The 25,548-nt window shown below is 42.2% G+C and overlaps 1 protein-coding gene across 1 annotated transcript in view; it reads right to left on the bottom strand.

The window, feature by feature from the left end:
- Nucleotides 1-25,548, bottom strand: part of OBSCN (obscurin, cytoskeletal calmodulin and titin-interacting RhoGEF) — a 182,697-nt gene that overhangs the window by 27,132 nt on the left and 130,017 nt on the right. Inside the window, 9 exon segments of the mRNA XM_054273678.1 lie at nucleotides 717-794; nucleotides 834-977; nucleotides 16,955-17,060; nucleotides 18,159-18,288; nucleotides 18,856-18,958; nucleotides 19,774-19,941; nucleotides 20,796-20,909; nucleotides 22,744-22,921; nucleotides 23,937-24,095. Coding sequence (XP_054129653.1) covers nucleotides 717-794; nucleotides 834-977; nucleotides 16,955-17,060; nucleotides 18,159-18,288; nucleotides 18,856-18,958; nucleotides 19,774-19,941; nucleotides 20,796-20,909; nucleotides 22,744-22,921; nucleotides 23,937-24,095 — 1,180 coding nt within the window.

The following is a 25,548-nucleotide window of genomic DNA, read 5'->3' as shown; positions in this document are numbered from 1 at the left end:
GATGAACCAAACTCTAATTCAGCCATTAGTTTTCAAACACCTCCTGCTTCCAGAAAGAATCTGCCCCAAACTTACATCCAACCTAACCCCAACCCACCCTCCCTGGTCTGAATGCCCTCTCTCTTAATCTTCATCTCCCCAAAACACAGAAAACTGAACCTAAAAACATCATTACTGGCATGCTCAATATTTTTCTGTTTCTCAACTCCCAGGGAACATCTTCCAGCTTCACACCAAACCTACCATGGCCTCCAGCAGTCTGGGTTTGGGTGCTGGCTTCATGAACCACCACAGAGGGCCCGGCTGCTGCCCCTGAGGGCTCTGAGGGAGCAGAGCCAGCAGGGACAAGGCCAAGGTCAAGGCATTATGTAAAGAAGGGATCTCATCCCACCTTCTCCCCAAAAGTACTTAAAGTAAGACCAGGGGAAAAACCCAAAGGTGGAAAAGATCCCCTGTTCCTTAATTTTGGGAAGCTGATGAACCAAACTCTATTTCAGCCATGGTTTTCAAACACCTCCTGCTTCCAGAAAGATCCACCCCAAACTTACATCCAACCTAACCCCAACTCACCCTCCATGGTCTGAATGCCCTCTCTCTTAATCTTCATCTCCCCAAAACACAGAAAACTGAACTTAAAAACATCATTACTGGCATGCTCAATATTTTTCTGTTTCTCAACTCCCAGGGAACATCTCCCAGCTTCACACCAAACCTACCATGGCCTCCAGCAGTCTGGGTTTGGGTGCTGGCTTCATGAACCACCACAGAGGGCCCGGCTGCTGCCCCTGAGGGCTCTGAGGGAGCAGAGCCAGCAGGGACAAGGCCAAGGCCACCATCGGCCCTCATGCCAGGGGGAAGAGTCACCAGCAAGGACGCCGAGTCCAGCAGCTTTTTCAGGGCTGTCTTGATCTCCTTGTCGGCGCGCTGCAGTGAGGCCTGCACAGAAGTGTCCGTCTCTGATGGGGGGGAAGTCATTCCTATAGACAAGAATAACAACTTTTCTCCCTTCAGGACAAAAAAGGAAAACAGCAGCAGCATCCAACCCGTGGAAATATCTGCTATCGTGGCATTTTCCCCTCCTAGAGAAGGGAGTTGATGGAGAAATCCTTATTCCAGCAAGAGGGAGCGTAGGTGAGGGTTAAAATAAGAAGGCTGGCAGAAAATACTTTGGAAAGTTGTACCTATGTGAACACCTGGCCTGTTCCCAGACAGTGGAACAAAGGGTCCATCTCCCAGCTCAACCTGATGTTGCCTGGTATGTCAAAAATACTTTTATTAATCATAGAATCACAGAGTATCCTCAATGGGAAGGGATCCACAAAGATCATCCAGTCCAGCTCCCGGCCCTGCACAGTCACCCCAACAATCCCACCCTGTTTCTGGGAGTGTTATCCAAATACTCCTGGCAGCTTTGGGGCTGTGCCCATTCCCTGGGGAGCCTGGGCAGTGCTCAACCACCCTGTGGGGGAAAAATCAACCCAAAAATTGGATAAGACCAATGAAATGAACCCATTGCACTGATAGAGACCCTACATGAAGGAAGATGTTATCTCACAGGGAAGGAAAAGGAGTGAACAGGAATCAGCCTCATCAGTGACTCTGGAGAAGGGCAGGGAGATGAAGGGAGGGCTGCTCTTTTTCATCAAAGTCTGGCAGAAAAGCCACTCCTTGCTCTAGGGTGATGTGTTTGTCCTGCTTCACAATATCTGAATATTTCTCATGGGTTGGGATGTAGAAGGCTGGGATGGGATCACAGAGTGCAGGAGCTCATCTCACTCAATCTCCTCCCTGATAGACCTTCCAGAAATCCTGAAAAGGCACAACAAAGGGATGGATGTACCTAGGGAAGCCCCCATGTAATCATGAAGACAGAGAAAATGCAGGTCAGGTTAAGACAATGATCACATTCATGATGCAGATGCTCAACAATCAAGAGAGAAAACTCAAATCAACACATGGTTTGAGAAAAAAAATATAAGAACATTTGGAATAAACAGCTCTGACTTGTTTAATGTCATTGACATTAATGAGCATGCTCCATAGGAGTTTTGATTCTACTCCTTTCCTGACATCAAGAAAGTCAATTCCCATTACAGACATGAGAAAATAAAGTTAAAGGCAATGTGTGGATGAAGACATCTCACTTGATTTCTGTTTTCAATGATCAAGATGGTGACAAAATATTTCTTTCCTGAATCTGTTGATGGAAAAAAGCAAGATTTGCTCACATGATGTCCCAGACTGCCCATGAGTGCTCATCAGCACTGGGCTGGCTGGAAGACAATAAATATTTTCCTAGAGAAACACCTGGATTCTCTGGTGTTCCTGCTGTAATTTCTGCCAACTGGTGCTGTCCTGTGAACTGGGCAGCTGCCAATGAGTGAAATGATTGGAAAGGCATGAAACACTCAATTAGGAAATATATCCACAGGTGTATGGATATAGGTCTAGAGGTTATATATAATCACTGGTCTCTCCCATGTTCTACCACCATCATTTCCCTCCCTGCCCAAAGGACATTACACCAATTCCTTCTTTTGGACACTGATTCAGGCTGAGGAACTTTAATATCCCCCAGGATACACAGACCTAACAAACACCACAGTGATGACACCCTGAGATGGACAACCTCTTTTCCATCTCTAAAATCTCAGCCTTGAGCCTTTCCACCCCACAACTTCAGCCCATCCCCAGGAACTCAAGACTGACACAAATTTTGGAGCTCCAGTTTGGTCTCAGAGAAGGACCCAAGAGGATGTGAACCATTCAAGATTCTTGAGTTGGAAATATCCCTAAAACTAGATTTTTTCACTTCAACATTCCTGAAACTGTCCATGAAAAGGAGCCAGAGCCCAACTGCATTAATATTCTTGGACTGCAACCCAGTTCCTGCTGAAGTCAGCGGGAGAAGAGGATGAGCTGATGGAATATCAAGTGATGTAACAAAGAACACAGAAACCCAACAAGTCCAGTGACAGCTGATGCAAGACATTTATTAATTTAAACCCAGCATCTAACAGCATATCTTCCACTTAACTTTTTTGTGTGTGTGGTTTTTTTTTCTTTTTTTGTATCCCAAGCAAACTGAAGTTTCCACTTTATTAATACCCATTTACCTCCAGGAATTTCAGTAAAACATTCACTGTATTAAAATCTTTCATACAGCTGTATCTTTTCATCTACAGGAAATAAATCCCCACACATCTCATTAGTTATCTACACAGTTTAATCACTTACAAGCAGAATTTTTAACCTCTAGGAAAATATTTTGAAAATATATGTAATGAACGTCTCATAAACCTTTCACTTTGTGAACAGAGCCCTGCATAGGATTTTAAAAATTCCTTTCAATTGATTCTCTTTTGCTTAAATATCAAAAGAAAATGTAAACAGATGTTAATTGCTTTGAGCTAATGAATCAAAGTATAATTATATGTTGTATGACCATTTGAAGTGCAGCCTTAGAGATTCTTTAGAAAAACCTGAGTGTCAACCACAACAGGAGGAAACCTCCATGTTCCTTTATACATCCTCATTATCTTTAGTTTGAATATTACATTTTTTGAAGACAATCACAGGGCAAATTCTTTTCTCAGCAGTATCTTCATAAATCTGAATAAAATCCACTTCCTTCTGTGGAATTATTCAAGATTGATACTGGAATAACTGTGATCAGAATCAGGCTCAAAATAAAAGAAATATTTTTAGCTTTGAAAGCATTTCCCTGTTGTGTGCCTGTTGCTTTCCAATGTACAGTGCAATATATGAAAAAAGCACTAATATATATATCCATCTTATTGCTTCATTACAAAACAAACAGTATAAACCAAGGAGATGTTATAAAAAATGGGATAGTACCATAAAGGAAGCTTGATTTCCTTCACCACTGGAAAAGCATCCTAAATCATGAAGGTAGTGCACACAACATCCAGAGTGGATGTTGAAAGTGAAAGGCTGTGAAATCAATATGTTCATTTTAGTCAGCACAAGGTGCAGCTGCAGAAGGAAAAAAAATAACTTTTCTACAAGCACCTTTTGTGAATTCATTCCCTGTTGGCAGGAATATTGCCTCCAAAACAAGCTCCTCAATATCACCTGGCTGGGAAACACTGAGCCAACACCATCCATTCCTTCCCAAGGCAGAAACTCACTCCACCCTCTCTCCTCATGCTGCTTAGAAACTCAGCTGGGCCTGAGCATTTCTGGGTTCCCTAAACCACAAATGAAACCACAAATGAACACTTCTACAGAGCTCAGCTGGGACAGGGTGTGGGGACCTTCCACCCCACATCTCTGTCACCAGAGAGGGCCAGTGGAGGGTCCTGCTGAGATCAGTGAGCTCCACCTGACTCCAGCTGGCACCGATATTTGGGCCTGGGAGCTCATCTCTTTTCAGAGCAGCTTGTTGGAGGCCTGGGCTACATCCATTTTTGGGGAAGCCAACAGGGATGGGCTGTGCTCAGTGCACCTCAGCCTCCCCCTCGTGCAGCATTCCTGCTGGAAAGCTCCAGAGGAACCCCACAGTCAGTCCCTCTCCAAGGCATCTCAACCTTCCTGGTTACAGTAAAATGATGCAATTGCAACTGGCAGCCCAATACATTTGGAACAGATCTATGTTTCAACTGAATATTTATGGTAAAGCTCTTTTTTCTCTCTTATTTTTTTTTTAATCTGTCTTTGTGCTCCTGCTACTTTGCCAGAGCTCAGTGGTAAATTCCTCTTATCACATATAGGGGACATCATGGATCAATCTGTTAGCAGGAATATGTTTCACCACTGGCACATTCAGGAGAACAAATCCTCATCCAGTCATATTTATTGGCAAAGACTACATTTGTGGTGTCCTTTGAAGACATCTTTGTGGTTCTTTGTCCTTGTTAATGTTTGATTGCAGATGCAGAAATTATTTTGTGCAGCACATTAATCTTTCAGTGCATGTTAACTGAATTATATTTCAAAAGATATGGTTTATAAATCCACCACACTAGAATTCAGGATAATGAAACCTACATTATCAGACAACTAGGAAGTGGATTTGAAAATATCAGTCATTTAGAAAAGACAGTCTTTTTCACTTAAAGCAGAAGAGAACAACAAAACTCTTGCTTCCTCACGACAGTGGGACTCTCCACTGACTAGAGTCAAACTGGGATTTCAACTAAAAAAATGCCTGAGCGGCCCTTTGAATCCCTGGTATATGTAATATCTACTATATATCTCATTATTTGGCAGAAGGTTAAAAAAATGCAACCAGACTGCGCATCTTGAAAGGTTTATGAAGAAATTTTGGTAGAGCTAATTGGTGTCACAAGTGTAGAGCAGAGTCAAAGCACAGTGAAGCTTCATGACCTTTGGGCCCACACGGTGACAGGAGACACCCCCTGTCCTGGGCTACTGAAGGATGCTGAAAAGCTGAGATACTTTCACCTCCTTGCCACACCAAAAACCGGCACATGAAAAAAATAATTAAGTTTATGGACAAAAAAAGCTACACTTCTTCATCTAGATTTCTGTCATAGGTAGAAGAATCAGGCTTTTCCTAAACCTCCCCTCACTGCTCCACTATGGAATGATACATGTTCACCTAGATCAAAGCTTTTAAAGTTACAAACTGTTCTGACAGACTGTTCCCTTTAAGACTGGAAAAGCTTGACACATCATATTTAAATACATTTCCCTCTAAGGCATTCCCTTGTAATCTTCGTCACCAATTCCCCTCGCCTACAACAATGCTGATATTTATATTTTTTACATAAAGCTGCTCTTTTTGGTGTTAAAAACCACACTGGCATCCTCTCAGCTCTGGGAGAGGTCTTCTGTGCTGATGTGCAAGGTGACAGGCTCGCCCACAGTCCCGTAGCTGAGAGTTCTGGTGGAAACTTCAGTTTTGAAGCTGGACTGCCCGTTGTCGGCGGAGCGCTGGACCTCGGTGCAGAACGAGGGCTTCACCGTGAAGGAGGCGCCGGGAGGCGCCGCGCGGGCGTCGCTCACACGGAAGGAGATGCTGGAGGGGCCTGAGGACTGCCCGCCAGCCACCCTAGAGGCTGACAGGAACACGGCCCCGGGGACGTGCTCCTCGTACTGGCTGAAGAACCTCTGCCTGGGCTCGGGCGCCACGGGCCTGACCACGCTCAGCAGCACCGGCTTGCCGATGGTGGGCTCGTTGATCTCCGTCTGCAGCACTGAGATCTCGCAGGGCTTCTCTGCCGTGGGCTTCTGATCCTCACACCTGTAGGTCTCGCCTTCCTGAGGGACGTAGTCCTCCAGGTCCTCCAGAGTTAAGAGTTTGCCGTTGTGGGTTAAAATCTTGCGGTCCCGGGTGCTGATGTCGTCGGTGTGTGGCTCCTCTGGCTCATCCACGATGACGTTGTCCTCTTCAGGAAGGATGTCCTGTATTACTTCAGGCACCTCCTCTCCAACAGGCCAAGACACATCCACTTCATCGAGCCCTTCCTTATCCTCTGGACTCACTGGGGAGAACAGAACTTGATGTTGGTCTCCAGCAGCTGTCCCAAAACTGAAGACCAAAGGCTCGCCCCCGCAGGCGAGCAGAGGGGAGGTGGCACCTGACCCACAGTCAGCACATGGTTCCTGAGGTTCCTGAGGGCAGCTCTTTCCTTCAGTCCCATAATCCATAAATGAATCACTTCCTAATTGTTCTGACCCACATGGGGAGTTTCTCTCTTCGCTGCTGACTTGAGGTCCTTCCTGCTCGGTGGTATACACCAGAGGCTGGATGTCACCTTCAGAGAGACCCTCGTTTGGCAAAGATTTTGACTGTTCCACTAATTTATTGTTGGAGTTGTTTGTGTTGGGATCATCTTCTGGGGAGCGCTTCGGCCTTGAGCTTGGAAAAGTGAATGTTAACACCCCTGATTCATCTTTTTCTTGTTTAACAGGGGAAGAACCTCTTTTCCTTGTGGGCTTTGGTGACTTTTTCACCTTGAATTCAATGATTTCTTCCACTTCGACCCACTTGGGCTTTTTCTCTTCTACTGTGCCCTCCACAACGACGTCTCTCACCGCTGCCCCTTGCACGTCCTCGTGTTCTGTGACATACAATCTGGGAACAGCAGCAGCCTTTGCTGCTGCCTCCTGCTCGTGTCTGTGGACAGGCTGCCTGATCTTGGAGACATAAACCGGCTCTGGAGCCGGCTCGGCCCACGGGGAGCGGGAAGGAGAATGACCTGAAGGAGAACGTGCAGGAGAAACCCTTCCCCTTTGTCTTGGGCTCTTCACCACCGTGGTTATGGTCTCCTCTCTGGTGGCAGAAAGGGGTGGAGTTGGCGGGAAGATGAGACTTTTTGGGGAGCCCCACTCCACCAGCACATGCTGTGGCGCCGCGTGGGGTTAGTTTGGGGTGAGCATTGCAGCTTTTGGGGAAGCGGTCGTTTTGGGAGGGACACACACACAGAGCACACACCCACATGCCCATCTCCACTTCCTGATCCAGGGAAAAACCCTGATCCAGTGCCCTTTTCCCCAGGGAAAACCCCAGCTCCATGAACCTCGTCCGTTGGGTGTGAGCACACAACGAGCGCGTCCAGCTGAGAGATGCTCTGCTGGCTGCTGCTGTATTTCATGTGCTTGTGTTGATCACCTACCCTGCTACTTTGGACCCCCCCTTCCCCCCAAAAAATTTTAAACACTCAAAGACTTTAATCCTTTCCTGAGTATCCTTGGCTAGAATCCTGATTCTTTCCACCTCAATGGCGAAATGCCCTTTATTGCATCGTAGGGATGGTGTCTTAATAATATTCAATAATGCAGCACATCTCTCTTTTTTTATTACTACAGCCTCTTTTGAGACCAGAGATCTTCATTTCCATATGCAGAACAGTTACACTGAAAGGGATTAACCTTAAAATGTGGATGATCAGGAAAAGAAAGTTCGAACATCTCCTGCACAAGTCATCTATGCCAAAATGAATATTTTTTACTCTTCACAATACCGTTAGTGTAGACACAGCCTGATCCTACTGCCTCCAATAGACACAGGATATAAATTGGGATACATAATTATGATTTTTCAGTAGATTTCTTCTGGCTTTACTTTAGATTTTTTGACTGAAATTGGGCTGGTGGTAGATGCCTCACCCCTGGAAATATTCAAGGTCAGGCTGGATGGGGCTCTGAGTCACTTGATCAAGGTGGAATTGTCCCTGCTCACAGCAAGGGGTTGGACTAGATTATTTTTAAAAGTCCCTTCTAACCCAAGGCCTAAACCCAGGCTCCAGTGCTCTTAATTTATATACTTTGCATGCAGTTTTTCCTGCAGGTTTTTCCTGTGGTGTTTCTTACCTTTATCTTACGTAAATACATTTCTGCCAGGGTTTTCCTGGCAAGCACAAGGAAGCCACTGCTCCACATCTGCTCCAGTGGAAATCACAGCAAAACTCATTTTGTTTCTGTGTTGAGATTCTGTCCCTACCTCCAAGGAATGGGCTTAAAAACAAAGAATTAACTGAAGGGTCCAACAGTGGCCTGAACTGAAATTAGGAGTAGAGACAGCAGCTTCTTAATTCCTCTCTTCCTCCTCACCATTCTCCAGTCACAGCCACATGGAGCTGAAGGTCACCCCCTCTGCTCCTCAGATATTTCTGCTCTGACTTTTGCCCTTGAGAATGGAGAACCTGTTTATAGCCATCAGGGTAGACTAATCCTCTTGGCTTTACTGCAGCCTTTTTCATCTTCTGGTCTTATTTTTGAAAACTTGTACTTCTTTCTCCTCTGGGGATCAGGTTTGTTTCCACCTTTAATCTCTCCCTTTGAGGACATGGTGGAGTCCAGGACTGGATCAGCTACAGGGAGGTTTATTTCCTTGCAGAGCACCCTCTTTTCTGCTCATTTCCACTGCTTTTCTCTTTTCCCTAAGTTTTCTGCAGTTTTTCCATAGACCTTTAAGGTCTGTGCAGAGACTTCCTACTGGCCATGGTGCCTTTCTGAATTACACAGAATTAAAGAATAATTTTAGATGAGAATGAATCCTTGGGTGCTTGCAGCAGACCATGATCTATGTTGCAAAGTTAAAATGGATTTTTTGGGGTCTGGGATTTGCATATATGGACATGGTTCAACCCCATCTCTCAATTATCTATTATTTTCTGACAGAAGTTTTAAAGATGCTTCTGTTCATCAGCTTCCTATAAATTAAGAGTTGGAATTTTCCCTTACAGAATTATTCCCAAACTTTCCCCCATCACTATATCAATTTCATTGGAGGTCCACTCTTGTTTAAAGTTCATGACCACAAAAGGAGGGGAATTTCTGCCTGAGATTCCACTCCTAAATTTATCAAACTCCTTTGAGGCTGCAGCCCTTGATTTAGGGATCCCTCCTGGAGCTGTCCTGAGGAATAGCCTATGGAACTGAGATCTCAGAAATTTAGAAATCAGCTTAACTGATGGTATTTTGTATTAATGAATATTATTTGATCCACCAGTATTAATACTACTGCTCCAGATACAGGCACAGAGATGTGGTTAAATGAGATTTACCAAGTTTTAGATGTGGAGTGGCTCTGAGATTCCCTCATGACTTTCTCACAATATTTCTGAATGTGATATAAAAAAAAAACCCTCTCTGTTCAGTTGCCCCAGTCTGAATCCTGAGGTAATACAGGTAAAACCACTTTATTTTCTGATTTTTGCAGGGTGAAAAAGATCTAATGGCTGGAAATTTAACTGAGCTTATCTGCAGCTTCTGGGAGGGGAGACAACTTATAAACCACTGCCTCCAAAAGGGCCAAGTGCATGGGTCTAAAGATATAATCCTCAGAGAAAGCAATAAAAGGGATAAAAGGCAAGCAGCTCTTAACCATCCTTCAGTTGCAATTTTATGTCTAACAAAAATAAAATACATCCAGTAAGCCTCTTGTCCAAGTCAAGGGTTGATTTTAGCAATAGTGCAGCTATTGAGGGAAGGCATTTCCCCAAAATATCCATTGCGTAACTCCTTCCTGCCCTCAGGACATGACTGGAGCTGCTCTGAAATCCTGTCCCAGGTCAGGGTCCCCCTTCCAGCACATGAAACAATTTTATTATGTATTTCTCTATGGTACTTAAGAAGATAAATTAATATTTTAATGGCTGCTTTGCTTCTAGGCTGGGTATGACTGAGAAAATACTGCTTTTTACAGTAATTAATCCTTGTATTTTATAGGCATCCAGTATAAACTAGGCTCAAAGTATCTAAAAAGACCAAGTCATCAGGACAATTATTTATATTAGAAATAGAGACATAGAAGGGGATAAAAACATTCATCTTCCTTCTGCTTCATCATACAAGCCTTTCCTGAAAAGTTTAAAATAAAGCCAGAAGAAATCACTCTAAGCTCTGAGATATTTGTTAAATTGGTAGATATTTTCAGGTAAACCATTTTCAGTTTGTTTTTTTCCTTCTCATTCAACACTGAAAGTCAGACTCCACCTTCCCAAGCTCTTGTGAAACTCTACCAGCATTAGGAGGAATATTTTTCCTGTGTAATATCATAAAATAACTGTCCCAGGCTGTGTCTAACACCAGTGCTGCTATTTTTGGAAAAGAACAAAAGGACTTTTTTTGAGGTGGTCACTTGACATGGCAGAGAATTCTGTGGGATCTGAGAATGAGCACACTTACATGGCCAAAGAGCACAAGCTTGTTATTGGATCATGCAGAGGCAGCAAGGCAAAAAAACCACAAATGTTACAAAAAAAAAAAAAAAATCAGCACTTACATGATGATGGTTTTCTTGGGCACTTTAGTCTCTTGTTCAGTGACTACAAAGAGAACAGTATGAACAGCATGGGGTTAAAGAAAGGCAAAAGCTGAAATGATTAAATTATCTTTGCTCAGTTCATCAACATAAACTGGAGTGAAAAACAACCAACTGTACCATCCCATCCATGCTTTCTGTGGTTATTTCCAGTATCATCTTTAGTGTTGCTGACCAGGAATGAGAATCCAGAATGCTCTCTGAACATTTGACTTAGAAATTAAATATTTCGTGGAGAATGATTTGGCAAAAACTTTTTATTCTACAATTTTGTTTGGTAGGTCAAAGCTAGAAAACAAGGTTCTTATTCAAATTTTCTTTATCCTATAATAAGGTAGTGATGGTGTCAGAAACCTGAAAATGCCTCAACCTGGAAAATCCTCGAGAGCTGAAATTCTTTAAACTGATTTCACTTCCTAGAAAAAAAGAGTTCCCCAAACACTGGATTGTGGCCAAACTTTTGTGGACTAATATCATTATCATCAGTAGAGAAAATCAGCATAAAAAACCCCAAACCACAAATCCTAGGAAATCCAGGAGAGGCCAGTGTCTGCTCCATCTCTTTTTTTTCTGCTCTAATTTGCAATTTTTTCCTGACCCTTCTCCCATAACCAACTGGAAGCTGTTGATGATTATCAAGATGAAAAGTTAAGATTTCATGGTGTTGCAAATATTCCTTAAAACTGACATTTTTAGAAACTAAAAAGATCCTGTTTGAAGAACTAACTGATATTTTCAGCAGGTTTCCCATCTCCTCCACTGGAATAAAATTAAGAAACTCTTTGAACAACACTGCTTTGAGCACATCTGAACTGCTGAACCTATTTCAGATCTAGGAAAAAAAAAACCATCAGCAAGCCTCACTCTTTATTTAATAAACTAGCAAAATATCTTAAAAAAACCCATAATTTAATCTCCAGCAATTGATTTTCAGTTTTCCAGCCAGCCTATAATAAATAAGCTCTGGTAATTTTCAGTCAGTGCAATTTAAGTGAACTGCTACTTAAAAATATCTATAAAATCACAAACAGTTCTTGCCCAGGGAATCTGGAGTGTCTGTATTATTTGTTTAATAACTGATGATTAGTGCTAATGTTTTCAATGGTGCCCCCAAACCTGCATTGACTGAAAATTAAAAATACATTTACAATATTAAATGGAATACTTTAACCTAATTTTCCTTCCACTTCACTTCCCAGGGCTCTTCCCTGCCTCAGGTAAAAACACAAATTTGACCATAATGAAAAGGAATTTTGTGCAGATATTGATGGTAATTTCTCACTGAGAGCTCATGGTTTTTTTTGCAGAGCCTTGTCTTGTTTATGCCTGTAAAAACTGGAATAATTTCCCAGAGATTCAAAGGAGTTGCTGCAGAACTGGGTGAGTTTAAACAAAATCTGTTTGGACATCCGAATTTACACTAACTGGGTAAGTAAAGAGCAAAATTATTTTCAAATATTTATCCCTGGACACAATTACAATAAACCCATTTACCTATCCTTAATTAATATTTTTTTAATAACTCAAACCTTGTTTTAAATGATAGAATTATAATAATACAGTGATGGCAGATGAACTGAGTTCTCTAAAAATTTACCACACTCAGGTTAGAGATTTTCACTGAATTTTCAAATCACTATTTTTAAATAACTTTTAGAAATCTCATTAAATAATATTATGAGATTAATCCATATGCACTGAGTATATGAGTAAAAAATACTGAAGTTCTGATGGAAATGATTTAATTTATTGGATTATACACCTGACAATAGGTGTTTTCTACAAATCTTTTAGCAACAATAAATTTATGTGAGAATTAAGTAATATAAACTAAATAGTTGAATAAATTTAATGAAATTTCACAATGTCTGTAAGAAAAAGTCTCTTTAATGGTTGCTCTATGAATGTCTGTTCTTGAATTCCTCCCAAATGACACCAACTGTGATATTTCTATTTGTAGTGGATGTCAAAGAGATTCAATATTCAAAAATTCACCAGGCCTGGGATGAGAAAGCTGAAAATGGCATTTAATAAATTGTATATGTGCTGTCCAAGGTGTGAGGAAGGATTTGAGCAATCCTATATTGAAGGATAGAACCACATGAAAGTAGGATGAGGGAATTTGGGTTTCTTTTCTTTATTTTTCGTTTTCTTTTTTGTTTGTTTGTTTGTTTTTGGTGGGTTTTAAATTTTTTTCCTGTTGTTTTCCCCGAGAGGAAAATATTCTGCATCCATTTTTAGCATTTTTTTAGGATTTATCATTTCAACTTTTCAAGAGCATTTTAGGCAAACAGCTTTGCAAAGCAGGAGCCCCTGATAAGCAGGTTAAAAGCTGTAAGCATTAGGGACAGCCCAGACATCTCTTTGGTTAATAGATTAAAACATTGGCTTACAAGTGATGGAACACTGAGGATGAGTGAGTTCTCCTTGCTCTGGATGGATGGATGGATGGATGGATGGATGGATATTTGTGGCCTTTATTACAATTTTTAAGTCTCTTTTCTCCACTCACAGAAGCTTAAAACTTATTTTGCTGCTCAGTTCATGCTGACATGAACCAGAGGAGCACTGCTCTGTTTTCACCTCCTTCTGCTACACTTCGAGGCTAATCTGCAAAACCTGACAAGAACTGCTAAAACTAGTCCTAAAATGAGCAATTACTGCAATCACTGAGGTTGGAAAAGACCCTTAAGAACATTGAATCCAACTGCTAAACCAGCACTGCCACCTCAAATCCTGTCCCAAGTGCCACATCCACATGTCTCTGAAATCCCTACAGGGCTGGTGGCTCAACTCATGAATATAAGAGTTTTTTATGTTATATAAATGGGATCTCTATCAAAAATACCCCTCCAAAACCTAAACAAACAGACAAACATAACCCCCAATTCCAACCAACCAAAAGGCTCCACTCCTGCAGTGACTGACATGGCTGCAAAGGCAAATGGGGCTCTCTGAATTTGCACTGGAAACCCTGTGGCCTGGCCAAAAATGAGACGAAACCATGGTCATAAGAGAATAAAAATAATGAGGTAAATACCCTAATCATCACCCTAATCAGGGAATATCCCACAGGGGGCAAACTCCTGTTCCCTATTTCTTCAGGAACACTGAGAGATCTGATGCTCCTCTGTGTTTTAAATCTTCTTTGGGAGAACTTCAAAAGTATTTTGGTGATTTTTAACAAGGTGGCTGCTACAAGGTACCTGAAGAACCTGCCCAAGGCTCTGCATGAAATCTAAAAGTTGTGAAGGAATTATTGCTGCCTGGCTGTAGCTGCTTTGGGAATTTTTATTTATGGCTTTGTCTCCACTCCTGTATCTGATTCCTCCCCTTGTATTCATTCTAGGTCCTGACCTGCCCATCCATATGGAAATGCAGCACCTTTCCAAGGCCCTGGGCTTTGCTTTTCTTGACAAATAATCAAGTTAGTGAGCCTGGATGGATAAATCACACCAGAACATGCCAGAGCACATCAGCCCAGGTGTGCCGTGTGCAGGTTAAGCAGTGAGGTGCAAAGCAGACACAGTCAACTGGAAGTCAAAGAGAAGGATCTTCTTTCAGCTACACTTTTTTAAAGTGTCTCAAATTCTTCCAATATCCACAGAAAGAGGATTTTTTTTTAAGCAACCCTCCATTGAATTCAGTGCAGCGACCAGGTGTGGCTGAAGGCAGATCTCAGCTCACAAGGGATCCCTTAGTCCAGTGGTTTCCATCCTTTTTGGATTTGGTCCATCCAAGGGACCTGCAAACTCCCATAATGTGAATTTAAACCGAAGAATTTTTGTTTTGATACCCATGGTCTTGGACTGTGGTCCATCACCAGCTGCAGGTCAGGGGCTCGTTAACTACTGGACTAACAGTATCCCAAACCATGGGTTTGGTTCAGCAGAATAAACAGTACAGAAAGGCAGGAGGATAAAAACTAAAATAGTTGCCCTTTGGGTGCCTCATGAGACCCAGACAGTGGTGATTTCACAGGAACAGAGATAAATCAGGTAAAACTCAGACCCAGGGTGCAGTGAGCCAGGAAGCAGACACGGGATTTATTTCCTGATGTGAGAGCAGTAATGTTGTCCTCTTGGTGAAGCTACAAGTAATCCCATGTTCACAAATAGGAAGGGTTGTGAGGATGGAAAGAGCCTTCATGAGATCCACCTGTCCTCCAGGTCTTTGCCAGATGAACCTGATTTTCCCCCAGGCAGATCAAGGCTGGTTACTGATTCTCAAGAAAGCAACGAGTTCCCTCCTCGGTCAAGTGCATTATGCCAAATTCCTCCCTGGTGCCATTCTGCTCACAGCAATCCTCTTGCTCCATGGATGAGCCTATTTTCTCCACTGGCCTGAAGCAGCTCTCCCTCTGTTTCACCCTGGAGATGACTCAGGGATCTATTTTCTTCCCTATTACCGAGTTCAAGCAATTGCACACATCACAGAACAAATTTATTTCATGACATTTCTGAAGCTTCCAGGCAAACTCCAATTATATTTCTGTAACCAAACTCACAATGATTTTTGTTTATGATTACAGAATAACAGCAGATGAGAAATTTGGGGCTGAACATACACATTAGCAACCCCCGGAGCTGAAAATGCTCCTAAAATTTTATACAACCCTTGTTTGCTTTTATAACATCTGCCTGAAGTGAACTTCATCAACATACACCACCCTGACAGAGATTTATTTGTGTTCCTCTACATCCTGCACACAACTTATTTTTCTCTCTTTGGGGCATAGAAAACACAAAGATTTTAAGTACTTGAAGGTTTATTTGGCTGAAAAACTTCTAGCGTTTCTACACTTACACCATCCTCCCTGCAATGCTTTTTGATGGGACTCTGGGAAAGAACTAAAAGGAAAACTTGTTTAAAATGAAGTCAAGAAAGTTCAAAGATCAGGATGCTAATCTAAATAATTTATTGTGGATGAATCCTCTTAATGTAATAGCACAACATTTGTGTCTACAGAGGGCTCGCCCAAAGATCCAGCCGGACCAGGGTCCTGTCTCAAACAGGGCCAACAGCAGAGGACTGTAGAAAATGATGAAAAAATATGAGTAGAGAATCATTTATCCATTAATATTACTCCAGACTCCAGCATTTTCTGCCCAGAAGCTTCATGAGTCAGAATGTTGCCTCTTAATGGAAGTTGATAATGTCAATTATGCCCTTGAGCTGGGTTCAACACACTTGAACTCCTGTTATTATCACAAGACAGTGTGGGAACACCGAAGTTGAGGACAGAAGGTCCTAGAGCTGTTGGTAAAACTCTGGCTTTTGCTGACCATGCCTCCACCAACCACATCTAGGAGAAGCCTGTCCCTATCCCAGTCGTCTCTCTTGCCCTCCAAATCTGTCCCTTACCTATCAAAGGTGGTCCCTTGGCTGTATCAGCTCCTGAGCTGTCCAAGAGAGACAGGACTGGCTGGTTCACACTCAGCCACACAAGGACATTTATAAGATGTGCAAAGAACCAATTCCCTATGCCAGGAAATGCTCCCTAGGGAGATGTAGCCATGGATTTAAACTGGGCTGTGATGGGTTTGCAGCAAGCACTGACACACTCCATGTGGAAATCCCTGGGATAGGCAGTAATCCCTGGAACTTTAGGCAGTAATGACTAAAAGTTGTGAAGAAAGATGCGTTTTTGGATGGGTGCAAAATAAATTTTTATCGCCCTACCAGTCCAGGTGAAACTGGCAGGAAAAAAGGAACAGACTCTATGGTTATCCCTGGACAGTCCTAAATAATGGATGAACTAATAATTGCTCAGGACACACTGCTGTCAGTTCTGCTTTCGCAGTCACTCCCCAAGCCCTTCATTTCAGGAACAATCCCAACACACCTCCACCTTTACTCAGTGACCCCTGTAACATTTCTGCGAGGCTGACACACATTTCCAAGTTTTCCAACAACATACAACATTTCTTTTTGCACTAGTGGTGGCGTGACAAACCCTTCATCTGCTCCTCCTTTTCCATATAATGCATCCACATTATATGAAGTTGATTTGCCAGGCTTGGAAATCAACAGATGATGATGGGCACAGAGCCGAGCCGCCCTGTGCCCATGCACATCTCCAGAAGACGTACAGATACATGGACACCAACAACCAGTGTGGGTAAGATGGCAAAAAAAATACTGGAATTTTGTTGTTTTTAGGGCTGGTGTACGTACAGAGCTGGGCAAGGGTCGTACCTTCAATGGTGATGGCTTGGTCTCCTCTCCTCTCCTGGGTCAGGGCTGCAGCGCTGTGGTGGTAAAGCTCTGCTCCACTCTTGGCAGACCCTAACCTGTTCATCAGCTGGAGAAAAGGGTGCAGTGCCAAATGAAACACAGCATGGTTGGTTTTTTTGTCATGATAAAACCCTGCCTGTGCTACCCTTGGAAATTCAGTGCTGGCAGAAATGGGTGAAGGTGTGAGAAGAGTGCCAGGCTGGAGTTTCAAGGGACACTTTGGTGCTCCATGGAGTTCATTTTAACAAAATTTTAACAAATTTTAACAAAAAATTTAACAAATTTTAACAAATTTTTAACAAAAATTATTCACAGAGACAAGTTACAGCACATCTGCAAACTTATTTACCTAATTACTGGATATTAATCTGCAGCTGGGACTTGCTCCTGGGGTAACTCTGTCTCTACCTACAGGCTCAGATTCCTGCTGCACACACACTTAGGTGGCCATAAAGAGGATTTTTTTTTGGTTTATCATCCAATAGTTACTGAGTTTTACTCAGCCAAGGGAATACTGGACCTTAGGATCTCTGTCAATGGCAAATGCAAGGCAGTTTGGTTTTGCTAAAATTCCAGTAGAATTCTTTAAAGTATATCAAACTTCCTAAATATTTCTGTGAGCTGAACCATTTACCATGGAGCAATTTCCTAAACCAACACCATTTTTTTTATTGGCAAGCCCTCAGAACTTATTACAGAACTTGTTTTATTATAATGAAAGCATAGACTACGACTAATTTTCATAAAATCTTACATTTTATCAGCTACTTCCACATATACTTGCTAAAAAAACCAGGAATTTCAGTGCTTTATCCTTCTATTTAGACTTAATTTCTTTCTTTTGGCTCTGGAGAGTTTCTTAGTCATAATTTAAAGACAATCCAGAAACAAAATATCACATCAGAATAGTCACAAATTTTTTAAGTTTCCTCTAGAAATCTGGATCTGAGTTTAAGCTCCAGAACAAGCTCCATCAATTCTTACTTGTACCAACCGTCAGATCAGAATACTCTGAAGCTTTTGGACATTCACAATCCAGATCTAGCTCAAGACTGTCTATAACATTCTTATGAGCAATTCCTCAGCCATGGGTCTCTGCCAGTAAAATGAATTCTCCTGCCTGTGTCATTTCAGATGACAGATATTTAAATCTCTCTGAACTTACCTCACATTCATAGTGCCCCATGTCTTCATTGGAAGGGTTCTTGACCACCAGGACTGCGATGCCACTCCGTGGTTCACTGTAAGTCTGGTATTTACTGGTGTCCTTCAGCAGCACCCCATCCTTGTACCACCTGAGTGGGAAAACATAGAGTGTAAGTCAGGAAAAATTATGCAGCATCAAGAGGTCCCCAAGATCACTGATCCCTCCGTCAAACAACTCTGGAGTTGATCCTTAGACAAACATTTGGATCCCGGAAGGGAGGGGTGCAGGTGGGTAGATCACACCTGGGTGTGAACCTGCACACCTTTATGAGGTTCTTCCCAAGAGATCTCCTCAGTCAGTGCTGCAAAAGGGCTTTCAATGATGACAGGACAGGATTTGCTGAGCTCTTTGTCTGAATATCTGATAAAATCAAGTCAGGTCCAAGGCAGGGAGGATAAACAATGATAAAATATTTTCCAGGGCTTTGGATTGGACAGAGTCCTCCTCAGGGTCTATCTACAGGTGTTTCTTTTCAAATTCTAGCTAGAATTAACTCCTAAAAATCTCAGGAATGTCTGGATCATGAAGAGCCAGCACTGGGATGGGGTTAAGATGGAAGACACAGTAAAGAAAGGGTCATAAACTCAAAAATGACTTTTCTGACTATGCAAAATGGGAAACAAGGATTTGTTCCAATGTGAGGTGTAGGACTGACCTGATCTGAGGCCTGGGTGCTCCTTCCACAGTGCAGGTGAACTGGACATCTTCACCCTCGACAAGATAAGCATTTCTGACCTTGTTCACAAACCGTGGGGGCACTGCAAAAACCAAAGGTAAATGTGACTGCTAGCTGGAAATATGAACAGAGAGGAAGGGCATGTCCCTGACCAGGAAATTCTCACTGGGTATAAAGGGTACTAAAGACCAAATTTTTTGACCTAAAACAGTTGCCTGCACCTCTATATAATTTTATTTTTAAATATTATCCAGTATATGTTCTATAGAACCTCTGGAATGTCTTAATATTTGTAACATCATAGAAACATAGAATCATTTAGGTTGAAAAAGACCTCTGGGGTCATGGAGTCCAACTGTTAACACTGCTAAGGCCAATAGTCAACCACATCCCCAGGTGCCAAATCGAAACGTTTTCTGTGCTCTTCCAGGGATGGTGACTCCACCAGTTCCTTGAGAAGATTGTTCTGGTGGTTGACAACACTTTTGGTGATGAAATTTTCCCTAATCTCCAATCTAAACCTCTCCTGGCACACCTGAGGCCATTCCCTCTCCTTCTGTCCCTGTTCCCTGGGAGCAGAGCCTGATCCCCCTGGCTGTTCCCTCCTGTCAGGAGCTGTGCAGAGCCACAAGGGCCCCCCTGAGCCTCCTTTTCTCCAGGCTGAGCTGCTTCCCAGCTCCCTTCTTGTCCTCCAGCCCCTTCCCCAGCTCTTTTCCCTCCCCTGGACACGCTCCAGCCCCTCAATGTCCTTCTGGTCATGGCAATCTCAAAACTGACCCCAAGCCAGCACAGGGGACAGTCACTGCCCTGCTCCTGCTGGTCACACCACGGCTGGTACAGGTTTAAGGTATTTCATAGCAAACCCCCTTTAAAATACTGCACCTGGGCAGGACTTACCTTGCACAAGGATCTTTCCCAAGGTGCTGGCATTCCCAGCAGGACTGGAAGCAAAGCACATGTACTGCCCTGTGTCAGCCCCTGTCAGATTGTCCAAGATCAGCGTGCAGGAGCCATCAGGATCTTCTATGATAATGTGGTGGGGATCCACCTCCACGGGCTTCCCATCTGAAAGGCAAATTATTTCTTTTAAAATAGCTTGGTCAGAGTTTCCTCCTTAGGAATTTCATCTGGCTTTTTGTCCTGAGAGGGCTGAGAGCTGTATTATTGCAGCTGGTGTTGGTAGTTGAGGAATCAGCTCTTCCTCTTCATCCAGCTCTCTATAAAACATCATCCAGGGCAAAGTAGTGTTGAAGGACCTCATACATCACCATTCCTCATTTAAAAGTGAAATTATCCCAGAGTACATTGTGTGCAGTAATTATTCTGTTTTTCCAGCCAAAGGAGCACACCCAAAATGCCCAAAAACACGATCTATAGACTTGAGCACCTCTAGAGGATCAGCTCTTGGAAAATCCTGATACCTTAGATTTTTAAGTTTTTCTATTCTGTGTTGGTGTGCAGCTTTTAGCTTTATATTAAGTGTTACTAGGATCTTTTCACAGGGTGGTAAAAGACCAAAAAAGACCAAGCAATCCTATTCTAGCTGGAGACTCAAGGACAATCTCTTCAAACTTCAGGCCCAAAGCATGAACAATGAGAAAAGAGGAGGGTAGGCAAGCAAGCAGGGAGGGTGAAACTTCATAATTTAAAGCCATTAATTGGACAGTTAACTCCTAGATGGAAATAGACTAAAACTTATAAAAATGTGAGATCTCGTGACCAAGCCCTCTTTGGCTTCCATCTTGGAGCCATCCATGTACTACCAGGGTGTGGCCTTTGAAGGCTCCTCAATAAATCTCCACTTTATTCCCCTTAACTCTGTCTAGCCTCTGTTCCAGCTCCTTAAGGCATCAACCCACTGCCCAATTATGGACAGGGAGCACATTTGAAGGGTGTATTTTTTGCCCTGCTGCTCATACCTTTGTACCAGCTGATGGATGGCTTGGGAGCTCCTGTCACCTTGCAGGCCAGCTTGACCGTCTCTCCCAGCTCAGCTGTGCAGTCTGCCAGTTCTTCCTCAAAGTCTGGAGGGACTGAAATATCAGAGGAAACATCAGAGGAAATATCAGAGGAAGCGTGTTAGTCTGGAGGAAGGGGCTCTGTCCATGGCATGGCTGCTGCTAAGTGAAATAAGAATAATTTTTTGCAAATCTGTGAGGTTCAGAATGGAAAAAGTGAACAGGAAATTTTAGCAGCTCAAGACTTAATAGGTGATATGGTCTCCTTGATTGTTTGAGACTAAATTCAATCTGTAACATGTGTGTTGTTGGCTGTAAAGTTAGAGCATATGAAAAAAGGGAATTTGTTGCTGATCTGGAATTATTTTAGACCATGATTTTAATAAGCACATCCATTATTCAGACAACACACATCTGTCACCGTTAAGGCAATTCCTCAAATCAAGTGCAGCCTGGTATCCAAACCAACATTCTGCTGGCGTCCTTACAATAAAATCTATGCTTTTATTGAATCATAGACTCATAGAGTGGCTTGAGTTGGAAGAGACCTTAAAGATCTCCAACCTTAAAGATCACTCCAACCCCTGCCATGGGCAGGGACACCTTCCACTCTCCCAGGCTGCTCCAAGCCCCATCCAGCCTGGCCTTGGACACTTCCAGGGAGGGGGCAGCCACATCTTTGGGCAACCTGTTCCCTTATTAAGTGACATTTATTTTAACCCATTGCTACCATATGAAACCATACAAAATTGTTCTGATAGTCTTCACACTAAAACACTTAAGTAAGGGCACAGAAATGAAGCGCCCAGACTTGTTTTCAGTGTATATGGACTAAATCCAATGCTGTTCTGGTATTTTAAGATGCTAAATATCCTTACACTATAGTGGAAACCATTTGTAGCTGATGCCTGAAAAATAAAAATCTAATATCCTTACTGATAGATTTTGTGGATTAAAAAGTCATGGAATCTCAAATGACACTGAGACTGATGATGCCTTAATGACCAGACAAAATTCCAAAGCAAAACCAGGTGCAAAATTAGAGCAGTGTAAGCCAGGAGTCGAGTAAAGAGTCTGGAACCCAGTGAAGTCACAGGGTTATTACTACTGGGGTATGTAGGACTATGGATCAGGGTACAACACCAAGTCTCCCTGTCTTTCCTCCGAAGAGGTGTTTCAACCCTCAGGTTATCTTCTAGGCCTCTTCTGGACTCACTGCAGTAGCTCCACATCCATTTTATTTCGGAGACCCCACAGATGGACAGAGCACTGCAAGTAGGACCCCACAAGAGCAGAGCAGAGGGGCAGAATCCCCTCCCTGGACCTGCTCCCACATTTAATGACCGTAAACAGCTTCCTTCCCTCTTTTATAACTTCCTGAACCTGTCCCTCAGGTTTTAGATTTTATATTTTTCTGTGCTGCTTTAGTGTGTGGGTCTGAGCTCCATAACAGGGGATGCTGAGCTCTGTGCACAGAGCAGGGAGACAAAACAATTCCTGCTCCAGCTGGGCACCAAGGACAAATGATCCAAATCTCAGCCCCAGAGCACAAACACCGTGGGCTGGAGAGAGAAAAACAAGCAGGGTGGGACTGCCTGGGCTAAAGCTGGAATGGGACAATGAACTGCAAGGTGCAAATGGAGCAGAACTGATCCCAGGGAGAGACCCCGGGAGCGCTCGTGCATTTTGGGGCCATTTTGGTTCATCTTGGGTGCAGCCCTGGCTTTGCTCTTGTGCTGCCCAAGGTGGATCCACGGAGGCCTTTTCATAAATCCCTGCTTTATTCTTTAACTCTGTCTCGCCTCTAGTCTAGAATTCTGTTCTAGGTCAGCCTTCCCAAGGCATCAAACCAAGGAGACCATCCAAGAAGAAAACCCGTGAGGTTTGGGTTGTCTGATGCCACACTTACTCCAGATGGGCTCGCTGATCCTCTGCTGGATGCCCAAGATCTCCTTCACCCAGGAGTTCTTGATGTTCACGGTCCGCGCCTGCAGCAGGTACTTGCGCACCAAGTCCTCCCTCTCGTGCCAGATCTCAAAGGCCCGGTCATCCCCTTCCACCAGGTCGTTCACATCTATGTTGTTCAGCTGAGTGAGAAAAAGGGCAAGAAAGTCACCACAAATCCTGTGTTTTTTAACAATTACTAACAGCTAAAAGGGGTAATTTGCGTTTTCTTCAAAGATTTTTCGGATCGCGTGAACAAGGCAACGTTGCTTTGGATGAAGAGCAATCAAAGCTACTTTGAGAGTTATTTTCCCTGGTATATGTAACTTTCTGGTTACCAAACTGACATTTTCCTGGGGTTAGTTTTTCAGGAAAACAATGTCCAGCATTAAAAGTTATCCCAAGTGTGGAACACACTGGCCCTGAAGAGCTGGGCCCAGGCAACATGGAAAAAATAGAGAATAGGCAGTCTCTGGACAAAGCATGGAAATGCTTCCATTTTATTTTTCTTGGGAAAGAAAATCTGCCTATGAATATTGATGAGGACTTTCAGAAAGTCCTGGCTGGGCTTGGTCAAGAAGTCCATGTTTTTTTGTTTGGTTGGCTGGTTTTTATTGGAGTTGAGCATCTCCTGCCTTGTGAAAACTCTTTCCTCAATTTCTGGCAGTTTTAACCCTGAATGTCTGAAGATAAGTGGGTCAAATGCTCTGAATTTTTCCATTTCTGAACAAGAACTGGTGTCTGGAAAGGACATAACCAATAGAGAAAACCCAATGGAATTTAGCAAATAAGATTCCTTCTAATTTACTCCCAGTGTTACAGATTGCCAAAACCAGAGATGTACAAATGCAAGAAAATACTGTAGGCAGCAAAATCCACATCAATATAATATATTTACGCTGTTAATTAAATGAGGTAACAGAAATTAATAAATGTTTGTACTTGTAATCTCCTTGCTGCATGGTAAAAGTCCACCCTGATGGTTTTTGACATGTTTAAAATAGATATTTTGGGATAAATGTGGATTCTACTTGTGCTTCAAAGACTTTTTGAAGCAAAGGAGTAGCTCAGAAGGATTAGAAAAATGTTCAAGCTGGATATAAAAGTGAAGCTCAGATTGACAGAGAAATGCTTTATGTGAGGATAAAGTGATCAGACCTTCATGATGTTCTTGAAGATGTAGCTGTAGGTGTCAGTCTTTGTGTCTCGCTTTGGTTTGCAGATCACAATATAATTTTTGAAGAGGAAAACATGTCTTTTGTGTCCTTTCCATGCCATTCGAGCTCCTGGAGCTCCTTCCCACACAATGAAGTGGCCCTGATAGGAAAAAGAAGGAAGAGCACACAGGAAGTGATACATCTGGAATAATTACCACAGTTATGTCTCACCATCATTTTTCAGTGTCCAGATAATAAATGTTTTCTGTTGCATCATCTGATATATAATTTCTGATGTATCTCTGGTTTATTAAAGCACAGCAGATGGTTTCTAATGCTAAAGGTGAGTCATCAGGCACAGCCAGTGGTTGTCATTTCATCGACATTTAAATGGTGCCAGAAAAATAGACAGTCCTTGTCAGGTAGAAACAAGCTTGGGAATATTAAAGGAAAATTGTATTTTGTGTGTTATACAGACACTTTATATGATGATTTGGTCACCTTCACGTGAGCAGGACATTAATTTCACACAGTTTCAGACACAGACAGCTCAATTAGTGACATGGGTTTCCCCTGGCGTCTCTAGGGAGAGGTGAACACTCGAGGGGTGTGACTGGACAATTTTTGGATGCCTAAATGTGGAGAGATGAATGCTCACCACAGTGTTACTGTAATTTAGCCTTACAGCTCCACTCAGCAATACAGCATGATTCCCATGGAAAGCATTAGATACAGACAGAATAAATTACTTGCCTGGTAGAACACAGTAAATCTATACGGAAACAGGAATTTGAGTGAGGGTGTTGGAAGTCCTAAAGTGTCCTAATAGCTGGGTCACCTAAAAAGCCACACACCTGGTTCATGGGATAAACCTGGGGGAGCACAAGGGTGTGTTTATGCCAGCAACTCCAGGAGCTGCCCCGTGTTGCTTCCCAATAATATGAGAGGATGAGTTAAAATCTTTTGGATCATGTAGGGGCCCAGAACAATTTTATTTCTGCTTGATGAGCAGGTCACAAAGGCAAATAACTGCATTATGTGTGAATTATCCCATAAGCATCCGTGCTCTGGCGTTTCAAACCTTAGTGATGCCAGAACACCCATTTCTGGACAGCAGTAAGTGAAATAAGAAAATCATCTCTTCCAGATGTAATTCAAGAATATAATATAATATGATATAATATAATATAATATAATATAATATAATATAATATAATATAATATAATGCAATATATTTTTATATAAATATAATATAATAGATAACAATTTATTAATGCATAATAATTAATTATATAACAATTATAATAGTCAATATATAATTATATATTTGTATTATTACAATATTGATATAGCAATATTATAGTGATATATTGATGTAGTAATGAGATATAATAATTAACATTATATTATAAACATAATATAGTATGAAATATAATATATATTATTGAATATGTGATATAATAAAATATTTAATATAATATAATATAATATGAATATGTATAATGTAATATATTTTTCTATTTATTTCTAATTATATATAATATAATTACTTAATAATATATAATGATAAATAACTAAGTAAATAACGATATATAATTATACATTAATATTA

The sequence above is a fragment of the Melozone crissalis genome, unplaced genomic scaffold (assembly GCF_028551555.1).
Source record: "Melozone crissalis strain CALT ecotype California unplaced genomic scaffold, PUWL_Pcris_2 ptg000016l_1, whole genome shotgun sequence".
Taxonomy (NCBI): Eukaryota; Metazoa; Chordata; class Aves; order Passeriformes; family Passerellidae; genus Melozone; species Melozone crissalis.
The sequence above is the reverse complement of the archived record's forward strand: the minus strand, read 5'-3'. Positions and strand labels throughout refer to the sequence as shown.